The 17,520-nt window shown below is 39.3% G+C and overlaps 1 protein-coding gene across 1 annotated transcript in view; it reads right to left on the reverse strand.

Moving 5' to 3' along the window:
• Positions 1 to 17,175, reverse strand: part of gpd1c (glycerol-3-phosphate dehydrogenase 1c) — a 56,129-nt gene extending 38,954 nt beyond the window's left edge. The window contains exons 1-3 of the mRNA XM_072575766.1: positions 17,048 to 17,175; positions 5,355 to 5,532; positions 2,160 to 2,300 (exon numbers count right to left, since the gene is read on the reverse strand). Coding sequence (XP_072431867.1) covers positions 2,160 to 2,300; positions 5,355 to 5,532; positions 17,048 to 17,091 — 363 coding nt within the window. The 5' untranslated portion in view covers positions 17,092 to 17,175. The remainder of the gene's footprint in view (positions 1 to 2,159; positions 2,301 to 5,354; positions 5,533 to 17,047) is intronic.
• Between the last annotated feature and the right edge of the window lie 345 nt (positions 17,176 to 17,520).

Consider the following 17,520-nt stretch of genomic DNA (forward strand, 5'->3'; position numbering starts at 1 on the left):
CCAGGGACCCAGGTTCAATTCCTGCCTTGGACGATTGTCTGTGTGGAATTTGCACATTCTCACTATGCCTGCATGAGTTTCCTCTGGGTGCTCCGGTTTTCTCCCACAATCCAAAGATGTGCAGGTTAGGTGGACTGGCCATGCTAAATTTCCCATAGTGTTAGGTGCATTAGTCAGGGGTAAATATAGGGTGGGGGAATGGGTTAGGGTGGATTGCTCTTCGGAGGGTCGGTGTGGACTTGTTGGGCCGAAGGGCCTGTTTCCATTCTGTAGGGTATCTAATCTATCTGTCTAATCTCCTGCTCCTCGGATGCAGCCTGACCTGCTGTGTTTTTCCAGCACCACATTCTGGTATTTTGAAATAATGCTTAGATTGATAAGTGTTTAATATCATTCACATGAAAGATCTGAAATTTCCTTCAAGTACTAAATCGGTGACTACTTTTGTAATAATCATGAGCTAACTACAAGATCAGGACATGAATTTCATCATCAGTAATTGCCACATTAGTGGGCCACTCAACAAACTCAGCACGTGTAGTCACACAGATAAGAATAGAATATCAATTTATTGTCATGTGTAGTTTTATTTTAAAAATGTAATGGAACATTTTATAAGTTGCCATACCACAGTGCCTAAATTAATGACAGAAATCATAAAAAAGAAAAAAAATCAAGTAAAAGTTCACCACAGTTTAATTAACAGCTTCTGCTTTTGGGGTATGTTGGAAAACTGCGCCAAAACCGGCAGCCAGAGCCGAGCTGAGACTGCCGCACCGAGACTAGACCCCCACATTGGGCTGCTAGAATCCCGGAAGCTGCTGAAGACCTCCCTGCTGGGACAAGACCAAGACCGCTTCTCCTGGACAACACCACCATACCAGGAGACCTCCTACCAGGTACCAGGCTTATACCACCATTCTGGATTGCTGAAAGTCACCTCGTCAACTAGGCCTGGGCCGCAAGAAGATGCCTTCTGCCAAAATCATTAAAACATAAAATACCATAATAAATGGAAATTTTTTTTTTTAAAATGCCTAGAAAGAGAAAAAACAAGCAGAGCAAATGGAATAGATGAGCTCCAGGCTCTTGGGCAGAGGAGCCCACATGTTGCGCTGCAACTCTGCTGCCATTTTGGAGTGTTTGAAAGAAAGTGCATACTTCTCAACTTTAATTATTTTTGCCCAGTTTCAGTAGTTTAATAAACACACTCTCTCCAATGTAGCAACCCATTACCTAATTGACATACAGACTTAGCCAATGAAGATCGATTTTAGCAAAAGCAGAAAATGCTGGGTGCATGCAATGTTCCCTTTATAGAAATAAGACAAAAAAACTGCAGACGCTGGAGAACAAAAACAAATCAAAATGCAAATTGTATGAAAAGCTCAGCATGTCTGGCAGCATCTCTGAAGAGAAAATAGTCCAGAGTTAACGTTTTGAGGCGGTTTTCTCTCCACAGATGTTGCCAAGCCAGCTGAGTTTTTCCAGCAATTTGCATTTTTGCTTGTTCCCTTTACAGATATTGGCTGGCCTACTTCATATCAGCACTTTTTTTTTAAAACAGTGCTTCTATAAACAAAAGCAATATGGAGAGGCAACAGCCAAACTAAAAGAAGGGAGAGGGCAGGCTGTGCAGGAGGTATATCATGTTCTGGTAACAGTCTGGTTATGCCTGCTTATTACTGCACAGAAAGCTAGTCAGCTTACCATCAATGCCGATGCCAGATCCTTGCTTGAGCATTATAAAACTGATTCCACTAAAACAATATTTCCCATTGTCTTGTATCTTGCTAAGCTTCAAATAGCTGTCCAATGTTCCCTCAAAAGACTAGCAAATCCATCCTTGCTTCAATTAATTCACACATTTATAAATACTAACTTTCTCTCAAATTATTGATTGTAAGATGAATGCTAACCCATAGAATGTTGGAAATTTGGAATAAAATGAATCAGAAACGAACTGAAAACTTGGCCAACAAGAGCAGGCATTAGTTGACATTTTATAAACACTGCAAGTTAACTAAACATCGAAAGATTCAAAGCTAGAAACAGATTCTACTTTTCCTTCCCAGTCCAATGGCTTCCTCAAATGAAACTGTATATGCCACTGTTGTGGCAACCAGAAGTGAGAGAATCATTTATAAATGTACAGGTACCTTTATAAGACTTATGCCAAGAGCTTTCTGCGGCACTTGATCAACTATTTCATCACACAGTTTACGGATAAATTGATGGGGTACAACAAATATTAACAGATCTGCACCACGTACAGCCTCCTTCACATCTGGAATTGCAACCTGTAATAAAATCACAATAGGTTAGGTAGTAACTATCCACAATGCAGATGTTGTTCATTTGCAAGCAGCACTACAACTGCTTTTACGTTCATCATACGTAATAACATCAGCCCATCAGTTGTATGCACTTGCCTTTTGCAGACCATCAGAAACGGTTAGACTCATCATTCCACTGAAAGACATGTTACAAATCAAAGAGTTTGGAATCCCAAAATGTCAACAAATAGAAAAAAATGACTTGCATTTATATAGTATCCTTTTATGAATTTAGGCTATACCAAACAGCAGGCAGATTTACAAATATACATACAAATAATATATACATTATACAATTTCTCTAACATCTGCTCGAGGTATCTGGTAAAATGAAGTGTGTTGGCTGTCTGCCCAGCACCCTCCCCATATTACTTGACACTGACCTGTATCCCTTTTATTTATTTGGGGAGAGTGTGTCAATGGTGAGGATTGCAGGCAACCACCCAGTCTTTTAGCCTTGTGAAGCCCTCAAGTGTCAAACCAATGACTAGTTAAGTACTAAACATGCTTCCATTAGCAAGGGGAGACTTCAAATTGAAGGCTCAGCAGCTTCTGTTGGACAGTCTTGAAGCAGGGTTAACATGGGTGTGAGGATTTCTTTGAAAGCCTTCAGGTCCATCTAAGGTATCTCCTCTCTCCCCCCCCCCCCCCCCACCCCCAAACTTCAGCCACCCTTTAGTCCACTGCCCCAACCACTCAAAACAAGGTCCCAACAATCAGGCCTCATTGGATAGCCCAGATTTATCTTCAGTCCTGCTCCCATAACTTCACTTCTTTAGGGATTAACTGTAGTCCCAGTGTGGCCAAGCATCAAAAGGGAATTGCTGTGACTACAGCGCTATTGGCCTTTCGGATCGTTCAACAATTTTAAGGTGGATCTTCCTCTCCAGATGAAGATTGAAGTGTTGTCCTGAGTGAATTAACAACCTGTCAAACAGTTTTATATGTGGGCATGCTCCTGACCAGTGTTTTATTTGGGGTGGAGCAGGGAGTATAAGGGAACACAGCACACCCTAAATTCCAGCCCCATGAGTAAGCAACTTGACATTAATGACTATGAGCTCAATTAGCATAGACTAGAGATTGCATTTAGCAATTTACAATCTGTAAATAAACCTGTTGGAGTGTAACCCGGTGTCATGTGTTTTTTGACTTTGTCCACCTCAGTCCAATACTGGCACCTCCACATCATGTTTATAATGTAGTATATGAGCAAAATTAGTAACTCTTAGCTTAAGTAACACTGAATTTAGTCTCAATTCCTGAGATAGGTCTTTTCTAAGCAACTCCTTGAAATGTTGTGGAAGGGCATCATGTGATATTGTGATTGGTCTTGCCTGCAATTTCCTCCATGTTGAACAGCCTCCTGAGATACTATGTTCATGTAAGTATATCTTCTGTGGGGAGATCCTAGAACCTAAAAAAGTCAATCCTCATACAGATAGTGAAAGAATTGATATTAAAATATCTAATTTTCAAAAACATGAACTGGTATTTGATAATCTGAGGCAGACAATTAATAGAATGTGAAATGCAGTGCAAGATCAAAACTGACATTTACATTAAACCAGTTAATACAGGTTAAAACTACTTAATTGACTATAAAGGTGCCTTGATACATCCTGAAGTCCTGTAAGGTTCTATACACAAAAGCAACATTTTCTTTATAGCATGCCTTACGAAACAAGCTTATTTTACAAAATGATTTTGGGATGAAAAAGTTATTACATAATTCAAACAAAAAATCCTCAAACAAAATTACAGTAAATTCCAAAACCCAATAGTTCACGGAATAGTAAAGAAGTGTCAATATACTCATACACTGACCACACCTTAATCTCAACTTTCAACACCAGAAGGAAAGACAGACTGGAAGCAGCGATTTATCACAGGAAGGGCAGAGGTCAGTGCTACATTGAGCCTGTGAATGGCAGAACCCTTAGGAGTACTGATATGCAGAGGGATCTAGGTGTGCAGGTCCACAGATCACTGAAGGTGGCAGCGTAGGTAGATACAGCAGTTAAAAAAAAGTTGTGGCATGTTTGTCTTCATTGGAAGGGACATTGAGTATAAGGATAGATAATTTAGTTAAGCCACACTTGGAGTATTGCATCCAGTTCTGGTCACCACACTACCAAGGAGATGTGGATGCTTTGGAGAGGGAACAGAAAAGATTTGCCTGGTATGGGGGACTTTAGCTATGAAGAAAGGTTGGCTAGGCTGGGTTTATTTTCACTGGAACAAAGGAGGTTGAGGGGCAACCTAATAAGTGTTCATAAGATTGTGAATTGCATGGATACAGTGGAAAGTATAAGGCTTTTTCCAAGGGTAGGGGGGTAAATTACTAGGCGACACAGTTTCAAGATGCAAGGAGGGGAAGTTTAAAAGAGATGTTTGAGGCAGGTTTTTCACACAAAGGGTGGTGAGTGCCTGGAATGCATTGCCAGAGGAGATGGTGGAAGCAGATACAATAGAGGCATTCAAGAAACACCTGGACAAATACATGAATAGGAAGGGAATAAAGGGATACGGATCCTGTAAGTGAAGACAGTTTTAGTACAGGAGGGCCGAAGTGCCTGAACCTGTGCTGTATTGTTCTTTGTTCTTCTTCGACTCAAATGCTTTTTGAGGTTCAAGTAACTTAGGATGCAGTCTGTGTAGCATGCCATCCCTTCATCAGTTAACTCTGCTTTGAACTTTGTACCAGTTTTGCCCCATGTAACTAATGCCTGTGCAAATGGTCACATCGAATGCTACTTTAAATTAGTACTTAAAAATTAAAAATTTAATTGTGTTTTATTCAGAAATAAAAAAGGCTGCATTCCATGAAGCATATGAAAGCAGTGGTAAAACCATAAAATAAATGAAATAAAGGGCAAATTAAGGCCCAGAACACCACAAAAATCTTACTTTTTCCAATTAAAAAATTGTACGGTTACAGATAATAAATAATAATTTCTTCTTAAAACAACAATTAATCTTTAGCTTATCAACATTTTTTTCTGACCACTATCTTACCACATTTTCAGGCAGTTTGTATCCAGGCAGATATTTAACATTCTCATGTTCTTGGTTTAGAATTTCAGTTAGCTTCCTTCCATTAACCAGTTCTTCAAAGACCCACATATTGACTGTTGTGGCAAATTTCTGAATCTTCTGTACATTGTTTCCAACTATTTTTGCAATTGCAGACCCCCTGTGAAAACATTAAAAATGTGTGAAGGAAAATATTAATTTTTTCAGCTTGATGATGTATTGCACATTTTTATACCTTTAATACAATTAAGGACATTTGAACGATGTACAAATTGTGCAAATACAGGTGAATAATAATGGGAAAAAAAATAACAGCAGTGAGCACTGTAATGTATGTACAGTATACTGAACAATCACCTTTTGGATATTAATTAACTCCTTCTTGTAACAACACTTCTACATTCCCCGCCGTTCACCCCCCCGACCACTGATATTCTCCAGCTCACTGCAGTAACATGTCATGTTGCATTACTGAGTCATAGACTACTAAGGTTTCAGTTTACTGTGGCACTGATGATTAGTGGTGGAGCTACATTTGGCTTTAGCATCCAAAAATGCTGGGGTACAGGAGGAGAAGGAAACAACAAACTAAAACAGAGAAAACAAAACCAACTCAGGTTCGTGTGCCTGATTGCTATTAATGAAGATGACTTTCGGTGAGAAGGAGCTTGACTGCGAGTCTCCTCACACAATTCCTCTGGCAATACTCACTGTCCAGTCTCGCATGATGAATGGCCAGTTGAGCCAAGGACTGAAGAGCTGTTGCCATATGTAGAACTGTAATGCAGAATGATTCATTGCCTTCAAGAGAAATGGGATAAAGGGAGAAAAACCAACAGGAAAAGTAGAGAAGGGGGAAAAAGAAAGTCATGGAATAGTTAAGCTCTCAGAATATTTTAATTCAGTCTTGTAGGAACATAGTAATAAATGTTTATTCCCTACAATTCTACAGTACACACAAAGTACACAAACAGCTTTCTCTTATACCTCAATTATATGCACTTGCAAATGCAGCTCAGAGATGGAGAGTTTGAAGATGCACATAGAAAAAGAGGATATTAAACATGGCGCTGTCAAGAATACTTCTCATAAACATGAATGCCACTAAATACATACATGCTATTTTCTATCATGTACCGGCTACTCACATGTCGCTATATTTAATGTTAACTATAAAACTATCAAGATCTAAAACCAAAAGAGGCTTCAGATTCATTTCAAGGATGGATGATCTGTGCATGTGAAAGTGAAGAGGGTTAGCAAGGATAATTGAGAAGCTAGGGCCTCCTCCACACACATGCTGTAGGATGTGCTCAAAATGTATATATTGGTCTGTGTCCCAACTGTGGTGGTTGAGTCCAGAAACCAGAGGCTTGTGAAACAGATTGGAATCATTAGTGGAGATGGTGTGGGGTTGTCGGATCCTGACAGGTTGGCCTGGCAGGCATGCTGATTTCAGCACGTAGCTGGAATGCCCCTAACCCTTGATCTAGCAGATCCTGCCTCAAATTATTTGGCTGGTTTGCCAAGACTCAGGTCAGGGTTAACATTTCAAATGTTGAATAAAGATGAAATCAATTGTATTCACTGTCACATGTACTGAGGCACAGTGAAAAGCTTTGTCTCACAAGCAATACAGGCAGAAGTAAGCAACCACAATAGAATAATTAAATTGCAAACCTAACTCTAAATTACCTGTCTCCAGTCAGTCTTTCGTAAAACTGAAGGAGATTTGAATGCAGGTTGGGATTGGGATTTAATTTTGAGACTAACGCTCCTCCTTTGCTCTTGTTTATCTTAGCTGTGCTGCTTTCAGACTAAAATATTTTCTACTTAGAAAATATCAATGACATGCAAACGTTCTGCAGCTTCTCAGCATTTTGCAGAACAAAAACCCTTTTCTCACTGTGATTGAAGATTGTTAAACTGGTCATAATAAAAAAAATCAGCAGATCAATAAGGTGGTAAACCAGAAGTCAACTGGATTAACCACATTAATAGGAGAGCATACTTGATAGATTATAAGAACCATGTTTCTTTCTTAAATTATTGAACAGTAAAAGGTGAAGATGGTACCAAGAACTGGCAGTTGTAAGAGATTTTGATTAGTGCTGGTCTCCAAGGGAGTTGTATATCATATGAAGCATGAATTTCACCAAGCAGCTGTCAGGTCAAATGGCCTGTTTCTATGCTGTAAACTTTGATGTAACAAAATGTCTGCTCAAATGTAGCTTAAAACTTTTATTTTTCCCTCAAAAGGAACGTGTATGAGCATGCACAGTTGCTATTCCAAGTGAAATTTTAGTTTTAGCAAGATTAGTTGCAGCCTCTTTTGAGGTAAAGTGGTTGATTCCAGGCATAAAATCATAAACTGTTTAAAGGAGCAATTCTGTCTGACCGTTTGTGTAATTGAAAAATCAATAGCACCAAAGAAATGGTGATGATTTTTGTACGTTATGAAAAGTATTTCGTTACAGCGTACTGAAAACTAGCAGTACATTTGTGAGAGAGTCAATGCCCAATTATATTCTGCGACATTATCTGTTTCCATTTGTGACCTTGTGTTATTTTGCAATAGCAGGGGACAGGGTTCACACTGCCCATATTGTAGCAGCCAAAAGCTATTAGGAAACATGAAGAGTCACACTAATAAGTTGTAAATGCCAGGTCAGTGACAGATCATATCCAGCTGCAAGCACAAAGTTTAGGTCCATTATCAGCCCCTGCAAAATGCATTTGCTATGCAATTCACTTTTTTTAAGAACACAGAATCTACTGATTTATGCACAGTTTTACATTGCTTTTCAACAGAAAACACCTCTCAACAGAATCAAGAGGCAATATTAGCAACAGGAGTTAGAAAATGTTTTGATAACAAACCACATACTAAAATTCTTTTAATTCATTTTACTTGATAAAATCCTACTGTAGTTCCTACAACCACTTCTACTTTTTAAATATCTAGAAATTGTCCAGGAGGAGCTATTCTTGGTTAAAAGATAGAAATATGTGATGTTTCAAATTATTTGGAAATGAATCAAGTACAGTAATTAAACCAAAACAGAAATTACTGGGGAAACTCAGTAGGTCTTGCAGCGTATGTGGAGAAAAAGCAGAGTTAATGTTTCAAGTCCAGGGATCCCTCTTCAGATCTTCAGCATCCGAAGTTCTTTGTTTTATTAAAATTATTAAACTAGAATCCCTATAGTGTGGAAACAGGTCCTTCGTCCCAACAAATCCACACCCATCCTCCAAAGAGCAACCCACCCAAACCCATTCCTCTACTCTATATATACCCCTGACTAATGCAGCTAACCAACACATCCATGAACACAATGGACAATTTAGCATGGCCAATCCACCTAACCTGCACATCTTTGGATTGTAGGAGAAAACCAGAACACCAGGAGGAAACCCACGCAAACACGGGAAGAACATGCAAACTCCACACACACAAATGCCCAAGGGTGGAATCGAACCCGGGTCCCTGGAACTGTGAGGCAGCAATGCAAACCACTGAGCCACTGTGCCTAATAGTCAACTAATGCTAATTTTCTAGCTTGGCTTGTGGGCAACAGAAGGATTGGTTACCACTGAATCTTCTCATAGAACTGTAGTTACCTGTGCTAAATGGCAAATGCAGATTGACCAAGTTTGCACATGGTATTATTTGAAATATAATCATTGAATTCATTCACCTGGGACAGCCAGGGGAACTAATGCTCTATTCAGAATATTTAACCACAAAGGAGAAAAGTTTAATGCCTTCTCAATGAAGGCTGTTCTGTAACAATTATCATGACCACCTTGTTCTTTTTATTAGTTTAGGTTTCCGCATCCAGCTAGTGAATGTGTGCTCATTAATCCTTCTTAAAACCAATGCTGGATTACACAAAAATCAGATGCTTCCGAAATTAAATCAGAAATTGCTGCAGAAACTCAGCAGGTCTGCAGCATCTGTGGAGAGAATACAGAGTTAATGTTTCAAATGCAATGACCCTTCTTCAGAACTTACAGCAGGGAGGAAAAGGTGATATTTACTCTGATTACAGTGAGGGAGGGGGGACAGATAGCTGCGGACGGTGCCCAGAGAGAGGTGGGGGGGGGGGGGGGGGGGAGAGGGAAAGTTAGACAGACAAGGGATGATTGATTAAAAGATTGCTTCTAAATGATGTTGCCTGCTTCCTTCCTCAAAGCATGGACTTGGGTTGTTTTCCTACACTTACATAGGCTCAACTCACTCATTTGAACCCAAAAGGCATAAGTGCTTAAAGACATGGATGATGCAATGTTATGGGGTTATTTAGTAGAACAAAATAAAATGCTATCTTATTATTATTAAAACAGTGCAAATAGGTAAATGGAGAATATTTGCACAACTCACATCATAGTTCTCCATTGGTTGGCCAACATGTACTAAGTGACTGTAAACTTGCAGCTAAACAGAAAAAAAGCCATTAAATCAACAAACATAATTTCCTCAACATTACCTCCAATTGTATTTCTCTGTTTACAATAATAACCATGAAATAACTGGAATAAAAAATAATTCTCCAGGTAAGTTCAAAAATCCAGCTGAATGTTTTTAAAAAAAACTGATAAAGTTAGAAATCTGAAATAAGCAGCAAACCACTGTCGTCACACATCATGTTAAGTTAATGTCGTTCTCCAATTAGAATCCACTGCTGCTGTTACATGTTAGCATTGTCACATGCCTGAAGGCTATTGTGTGACTCCCATGTTGGGTCTGTGAGAGTGAGATCTTGGGCAGGTGGGGAGCACACAATCTTGATTGGATCTTGAATGGGGTTATGAGCCTCAGGCAAATTATTTTAAAAATAAATAATTGATGACCATAAAACTATCACTTGGTGTAAAAACCCATCTGGTTCACTCAAGGCCTTTAACGAAGGAAATCTGCCATCCTTACGTGGTCTGGCCTGCTCCTGACCCCAGTAAAGAGCTGATTCTTAACTACCCTCTGAAGTGGCCGAGCAAGGACAATTATAAATTGGCAATAAATGCTGACCTTAATTACCAATATGCCAAAATCACCTAATAGAATAAAGTTAATCACTTAAAATAAGGACTCTCTGTAGAAATAAAACAGCTGGTTTATCTGCAAAATAAGGCAGGTTCAACTATTAATTACTAGTGATTGGCTCGTTTGAGATGTTAGCCTATTTTAAGATGCTAATAGACTTGTTGAGTCAGAGTCATACAGCATGCAAACAGACCCTTCAGCCTAACTAATCTATGCCGACCAGGTTCCTAAACTGAACTATTACCATTTGCCTGCATTTAGCTCATATCCCTCTAAACCTTTCTTATCCAAGTACCTGTCCAAATATCTTTTAAACGTTTTAATTGTACTGACCTCTACCACTTCCTCTGGCAGCTTGTTCCATATACGCACCACCCTGTGTGTGAAACCTTTGCCTCCAGGCCCCTTTTAAATCTTTCCCCTCTCACCTTAAACCAATGTTCTCTGTTGTGTATTTTTTATGTTTGAAAAGAAAAAGTAATATGCACACCAGTCACCCTTTCTAGAACATATAACATCACATGTTGCATTTTCTTTCTGAAAATCCATAACTTAGATGAAGCAGCTACAAGTAAATGCTAGGTTTGGAGAGGTAATGATCTGGAGTTTGTGGTACTGATGTTGACAAAACTGTTAAGAGTTTGCACCAACATATAGAACCTGCACATGTACAAAATAACATGGGAATTCAGAGGCTGTCAGTGATCTACATAAAACAAAACCAAAAGAACTGTGGATGCTCTAAATCAGAGACAATAATGGAAATTGCTGGAAAAGCTCAGCTGGTCTGGCAGCATCTGTGGAGAAAAATCAGAATTAACTTTTCAAGTCAAGTGACCCTTCCTCAGAACCCTAAACATTAACTCTGATTTTTCTTCACAGATATTGCCAGACCTGCTGAGCTTTTCCAGCAATTTCTATTTTTGTCAGTGAGTCAACATTCCTTTCTAACTGGAAAGGTTCCCATAGACTCAAATACATTTAATTGTCTAAACATTACATTCTTTGCTAGAGTGCAAGATTTTATAAGATGTTTAAATTAAAATACAATGTTTAACATACAAAGTATAAAATAGCACAATGACTTGCACGATAATAAGCCTGTTACCACAGAAATAGTGGAAGGACACAGGTTAAGTGCAGGATTTAACATCTAAACAGAAAAGGTATAGCGGTAGTCATGGGTAGACTTGCAGACTCTCAGATAGAGACAAGAGTGTGAGACAGGAAGATGCAGATGCTGCAGTGTGTTTGCCATAGAGGTGCGCTCTCACTACAGCAAGTGGTTAGTACTGCTGCCTCACAGCGCCAGAGACCCGGGTTCAATTCCCGCCTCAGGCGACTGACTGTGTGGAGTTTGCACATTCTCCCCGTGTCTGCGTGGGTTTCCTCCGGGTGCTCCAGTTTCCTCCCACAGTCCAAAGATGTGCAGGTTAGGTGAATTGGCCATGCTAAATTGCCCGTAGTGTTAGGTAAGGGGTAAATGTAGGGGTATGGGTGGGTTGCACTTTGGCGGGTCGGTGTGGACTTGTTGGGCCGAAGGGCCTGTTTCCACACTGTAATGTAATGTTACCTAATCTAATGACTGGTGGTGATGGTTTAACCAGAGGGTCACCATGCCTCGGACGGTTGACAAGGAGAGTGGTAATCACAGGCGATGCAAAACTTTAACCCATGTTGTTGACATCACAAAGTTTACAGTTGAACTTTTGAGATTGGTGGCAAGAAATCCGAAGGCCCAATTGTTTCCATAAATCTTTAATAACATTTTACAACTCTTGAAGTGAAGGGTTGAGAGCTAGTCATTTATTGTAATAATAAAAAAAGAGAAAACTATGCTTTTCCCAGCAACATAGATAGATCTCGGAACATGCAGAAACTGTAATATCAAGAAAGGAGTCAGTCTGTGTGCGTGCACGCCAGAAAGCGGAGGCTAGTATGTTGACTCTCAAATAGGAAATCCAAAAAAACTGGTAGAAACTGAGTTATGGAACGTATGAGTTTGTTCTGAAATTTAATTATAAGACAGTTTTCAATTTGCCATTTGTTTTAGCTCTCAGGGAACGATAACAGCTTAAAAAAACATTTAATGAATATAAAGAGAATTGCTGGAAGGAAACCAAACCAGTTGCATGTGTCAGACTGAGTAAGAAGCTTTCATGTAGAGATAGTACTTAATCTTTTCTGAAGTTTTGATGTTTGCAAGAAATATCTGGGATTAAAAAAAAATTATACTTTTGAATCTTTCCAAACTTTTTTTGTCTAAGTTCAGATTTTTAATTTTTTTTGTTAAAAGTACATTAGGAGACTCTTAATAGTGTGCTCAGTAACTGACCTCTATAGCTAAAACAAAAGAAAAATAACAAAATTAGAATGCACCAAGCCAGGTTTATCCTCCGATTTGACTTGGCCAACATTAACATCAGTTGGAATCATAAGTTATAAGAAACAACTACTAATGCAAATGGAAGCATTTGTAATGGGGAGGAAAGAGTCATTGGGGACACAAGAAAGGACTCAAACAAAAAGGCAACATTCTGCAGCAAATGCAGCATTAGGTATGAATATGGTGACTTGTTATTGGCTATGCTCAGAAATGAACAAGGGATTTTTTTTTAGTAATTTAGTATATCAGTAGTCTACTGAGTAACACTTAGCTGATGTTGATTTTAATTTGGTTGTTCAAGTAAAAGCCTTAAACCCGGAGATCGTGTTTAATTTCTTCAAGTGCACCACCAGGAACTCAAATCTCTTTTACTGTCTGTAGAGGGACTGCAACACCTTGAGCAGTTAGTCTCAATGTTAAAACCCTTCAAAGTGTTAGTTGATGAGATGTGACTGGATTTTTCCACTGGGTGGGAACCTCTTAATTTCTGCTAAATACATATTTAGCAGAAACGGCAATTTTACATTTGTACAATGACAGGTTTTACCATAATGGAAAAGAAAGTCATACATTTCAAAAAACTTTCCTTAAAAGTTTATGTTTGCTTTAACTTCAACCTTAATCCAATTATATCATTTATTTCGCTATTGAATATGTCTGCATTTTACCAAACTATTTGTAAAGAATGAATAGTTTTTATCTTCCTGTTTTTGTGCCTGTGAATACCAAAAGGTAAAATAATCATAGTCTTACTAGTCAAATAGTGGTGCTCCCTTATTAGAAAGCGACTTGTGGTGGTGGTATAAACTGAGGGTCACCACATCTCAGGCAAGAGAAAAGGCAGAGAAGGCCTTTATGGTAACCTCAGCTGACGCAGGAATTGACCCCATGTTGCTGGCATCACTCTGCATTGCAAAATTAACTATCTAACCAACTGAGCTATTATTGGCCCCTTACTTGCATGTTGAAATCACTCCTATGTTCATAGCTCCTTTAAAGTGGAATCACATGTGGATAGGATAGTGAGGAAGGTGTTTCGTATGCTTTCCTATTGAGTATAGGAGTTGAGAGGTCAAGTTGCAGCTGTACAGGACACTGGTTAGGCCACCTCTGGAATATTGTGTGCAATTCTGGTCTCCTTCCTGTTGTGAAACTTGCAAGTGTTCAGGAAAGATTTACAAGGATGTTGCCAGGGTTGGAGGATTTGAGCTATGGGAGAGGTTCAATAGGCTGGGGCTGTTTTCCCTGGAGCGTTAGAGGCTGAGGGGTGACTTTATAGAGGTTTATAAAATCATGAAGGACATAGATAGGATAAATAGAGAAAGTCTCTGGGGTGGGGGAGTCCAGACCTGGAGGGCATGGGTTTAGGGTGAGAGGGGAAAGATATAAAAGAGACCTATGGGGTAACGTTTTCACAAAGAGGGTGGTACGTGTATGGAATGAGCTGCCAGAGGAAGTGGTGCAGGCTAGTACAATTGCAACATTTAAAAGGCTGTTTATATGAATGGGAGGGTTTGGAGGTATATGGGCTGGGTGATGGCAGGTGGGACTAGATTGGATTGGGATATCTGGTCGGCATGGATGAGTTGGACCGAAGAGTTTGTTTCTGTGCTGTACATCCCTATGACTCTGCTGTGCACCAAGGCAACCCCTAGATTTGGCACCAGATTTGGTAAAGAAAACCACACCATAGAGATTGCTACAACTTCTTAGTTAGCTTTTATTATCATTTACCTCAAAATGAAAGCCGACATAATGAAATGGCTATTCTTTTTTACATCATATTCCATCCTAACCAAGGCTCTCTTTATTGTATTGTTAAATTACAAGTGTTATCCTCTTAAAATAATCAAACAACTGCAAATAGTTTGGTAATTTTAACCACTTACTAAGTGATTCCCTTTGGTAAGGCTTCATTATGAAGCATACAATGGGATATGTCCTTTTGACTCACAACCATCCCTTTTGCTCTACCTGACTCAGAGAATGAACAACAGCTTTATACTGAAGCTTTGAGAAGCTGGAGTGTTGTGTATAGTCTGGATGCCACGCTTCAGAATAGATGTAAATTCATTGGAGTCAGTGTGTTAAACGTTTCTGAGAATGGTTGTGGGAATAATAGACTTCCATTGTGAAAACTGAGTGATGGTAAGATCGTTTCCTTGGAGATAAAATACCAAAATGAGATTTGACAGAAACTTTCAAAATCACATTGGTCCAGACAGTCAACTGTTGCCACTTGTAAAATGATCAGGAATGGAATGTGAGACTGTGTGTGCGCACAGTTTTGAAGTTAGGGTTTGGAATTCAAAACCTGAAAGTGTAGTGGAAACAGGTTCAAATCAAGGATTCAAGACAGTATCAGATGAATAGAAACAATGTGCAGGGTTACAGGGAAAAAGGTAGGAGAATGGGACTAAATCATAATGCTTGTTGAGAAAATCAGCATGGGCAATGGGCCAAATGGCCTCCTCTTGCATAATAACAACCCTATGTACCTAACTAAGGAGTTCTAGAATCTAACTGGATAATATCCAAATCCTGATGCAGAAAACCTTAAAACATAAATTACACCAGTCTGCTTTGCCTCAATAATGTTTTTGCTTTTGAAGGAAAAGCAATACAGTCCCTGCAAACTTTATTCACACACACACACACACACAGACTGCATATTGTCTACAGCTAATTTGATAGTTGGCTATCTGGCTAAAAATATCTGACGGTGTTTCAAATTTAATAATTGTCCAAATTGGTAATATATCGCAAAATACAAGTTCATTGTAATGCAACTTAAACAAATCAACTTTATTAAATTCTCAGTTTTCAAATGCAGCATGATAGTTAGAGAAACTTAACACAAATCAGAGCTGTTATTTCAGTAATGTACCTGATATGCAGGGTGAACTGAGTTCGTACAGTCAAAATCCTGGAACTCTTTCCAAACAGCATATACCTATACAATATTATTAAAAATCACACAACACCAGGTTATAGTCCAACAGATTTATTTGGAAGCACTAGCTTTCAGAGCGCTACTCCTTCATCAAGTAGCTAGCAGCACTTTGAAAGCTAGTGCTTCCAAATAAACCTGTTGATATTGTGTGATTTTTAACTTTGTCCACCCCAGTCCAACACTGGCTCCTCCACGTCATAACTACACCATATGGACCTCTGTGTTTCAAGAAGGCAGCTCACCATCACCCGAGGGCAATTAGAGGTGGGCATAAATGCTGACCTAGCTAGCAACTCCCCGATCTCAAAATAATTTTATTAAAATTCATATTTGGTGATCATGATACCAAACTAACAGATGCATGTATCAAATTGTCAAGTGCATCCAAATGTATTTGGTTATTAAAAAAAAATTCCAGGCATTCATGTTGATTAGTCTCAGACAAACCAGTTTGTGGTTAGGTCACTGTTATGTTCACACTATTTTAACAGAAATCCCTAAAAGATAATGCTATTAGTATACTCCAGTAGTTACACCTTCAAATGTTTCAAACTGGATAAAATCAGTCTGCATGAGAAATTATGAAATGAGTTACACTGTCTTTAATTGTTGGATTGGAAGAACTTTGAGAATTTAACATTGCCTGTAGGAGTGATTTGATTAGCAAATATGAACAGGTTCACACTCCCAAGATGATCCTAATGACTGCAAGACCATGCGACCCCTTCTGAAAGGGGGAAATCAAATCCAAACTCTACAATACTATTTAAAAATCACAGAGCATTGAACACTGGAAGATGCATTAGTAATAATAGAACATGTCAACAGGCTTACAGAAAATAAACTCCTCATACTATAAATTAAATATTATATACTGATTGAGACGATCTTCTCAGATAACCCTGACGTGGTGGATGAGGGTTTCATTTAAATATCAACCACTGCTAATATTATCCTGAGTGAAAGGGTGATCCTGCACTTGAAATGTCAAAATGTCAGTTCAAAGTTGGCAAGTGTATTAAAATATCTCCTCCCTATATATGGCATGCAATAGAGAAACTCGCAAATATAGAACTTCATGCAGCTAAGAGGCAAAACTAGGACTTCATTAAAATGTGTGTAAAACAGCAGCAGAATACAAGTCAACATATTCCCAAATAAGCTGAATTCAAGCAATGCAACAATTGTAATGTTCGCCCTGGGTTCTGCTGGTGTTACTGCTCGCTGACAGTCCCCAGTGCCAGTCACAGGCAAACAGCACCTCCCAACCATAACCCTCTCATTAAACTCACCAATTTCCAGAGCCAATAATGCATACTTTCAAAGGTGCGGCCATTTGCGAGCAGCACGGGATTTCCTATTGACTTTGTCTGACAGCAGCCACGGGGAAGCTCAGCAAAACGTCAACCTGAGGGCACCGGCAGCCGGCACTGAGCTTGCGTGTATCTCTCCGTATCACGTGTACGTGCTCCTCCTCTCTGCAGAGGAAAAGTTGGAGCTGGGAATGAGGTTGGATCTGGGATTGATTTGGACAGTGAGAGATGTTGCAGGCTGGAGCTGAACAATGAAAGATGTTGCAGTCTGGAGGTGGGAATGCTTCTAGCGCTGAACAATAAAAGATGTTGGAGCTGGGAATGAGGTTGAGTCTAGGCTGAGATGGGAATTGGACTGGAGCTGGAAGTGAGCGGTGGGATGGTGACAGGAGGGGACCGGGAACTTTTATCAGGAAGAATGGTACTGGGTAAATGTCAAAATAGAAACACTG

The sequence above is a fragment of the Chiloscyllium punctatum genome, chromosome 8 (genome assembly GCF_047496795.1).
Source record: "Chiloscyllium punctatum isolate Juve2018m chromosome 8, sChiPun1.3, whole genome shotgun sequence".
NCBI classification, from domain to species: Eukaryota; Metazoa; Chordata; class Chondrichthyes; order Orectolobiformes; family Hemiscylliidae; genus Chiloscyllium; species Chiloscyllium punctatum.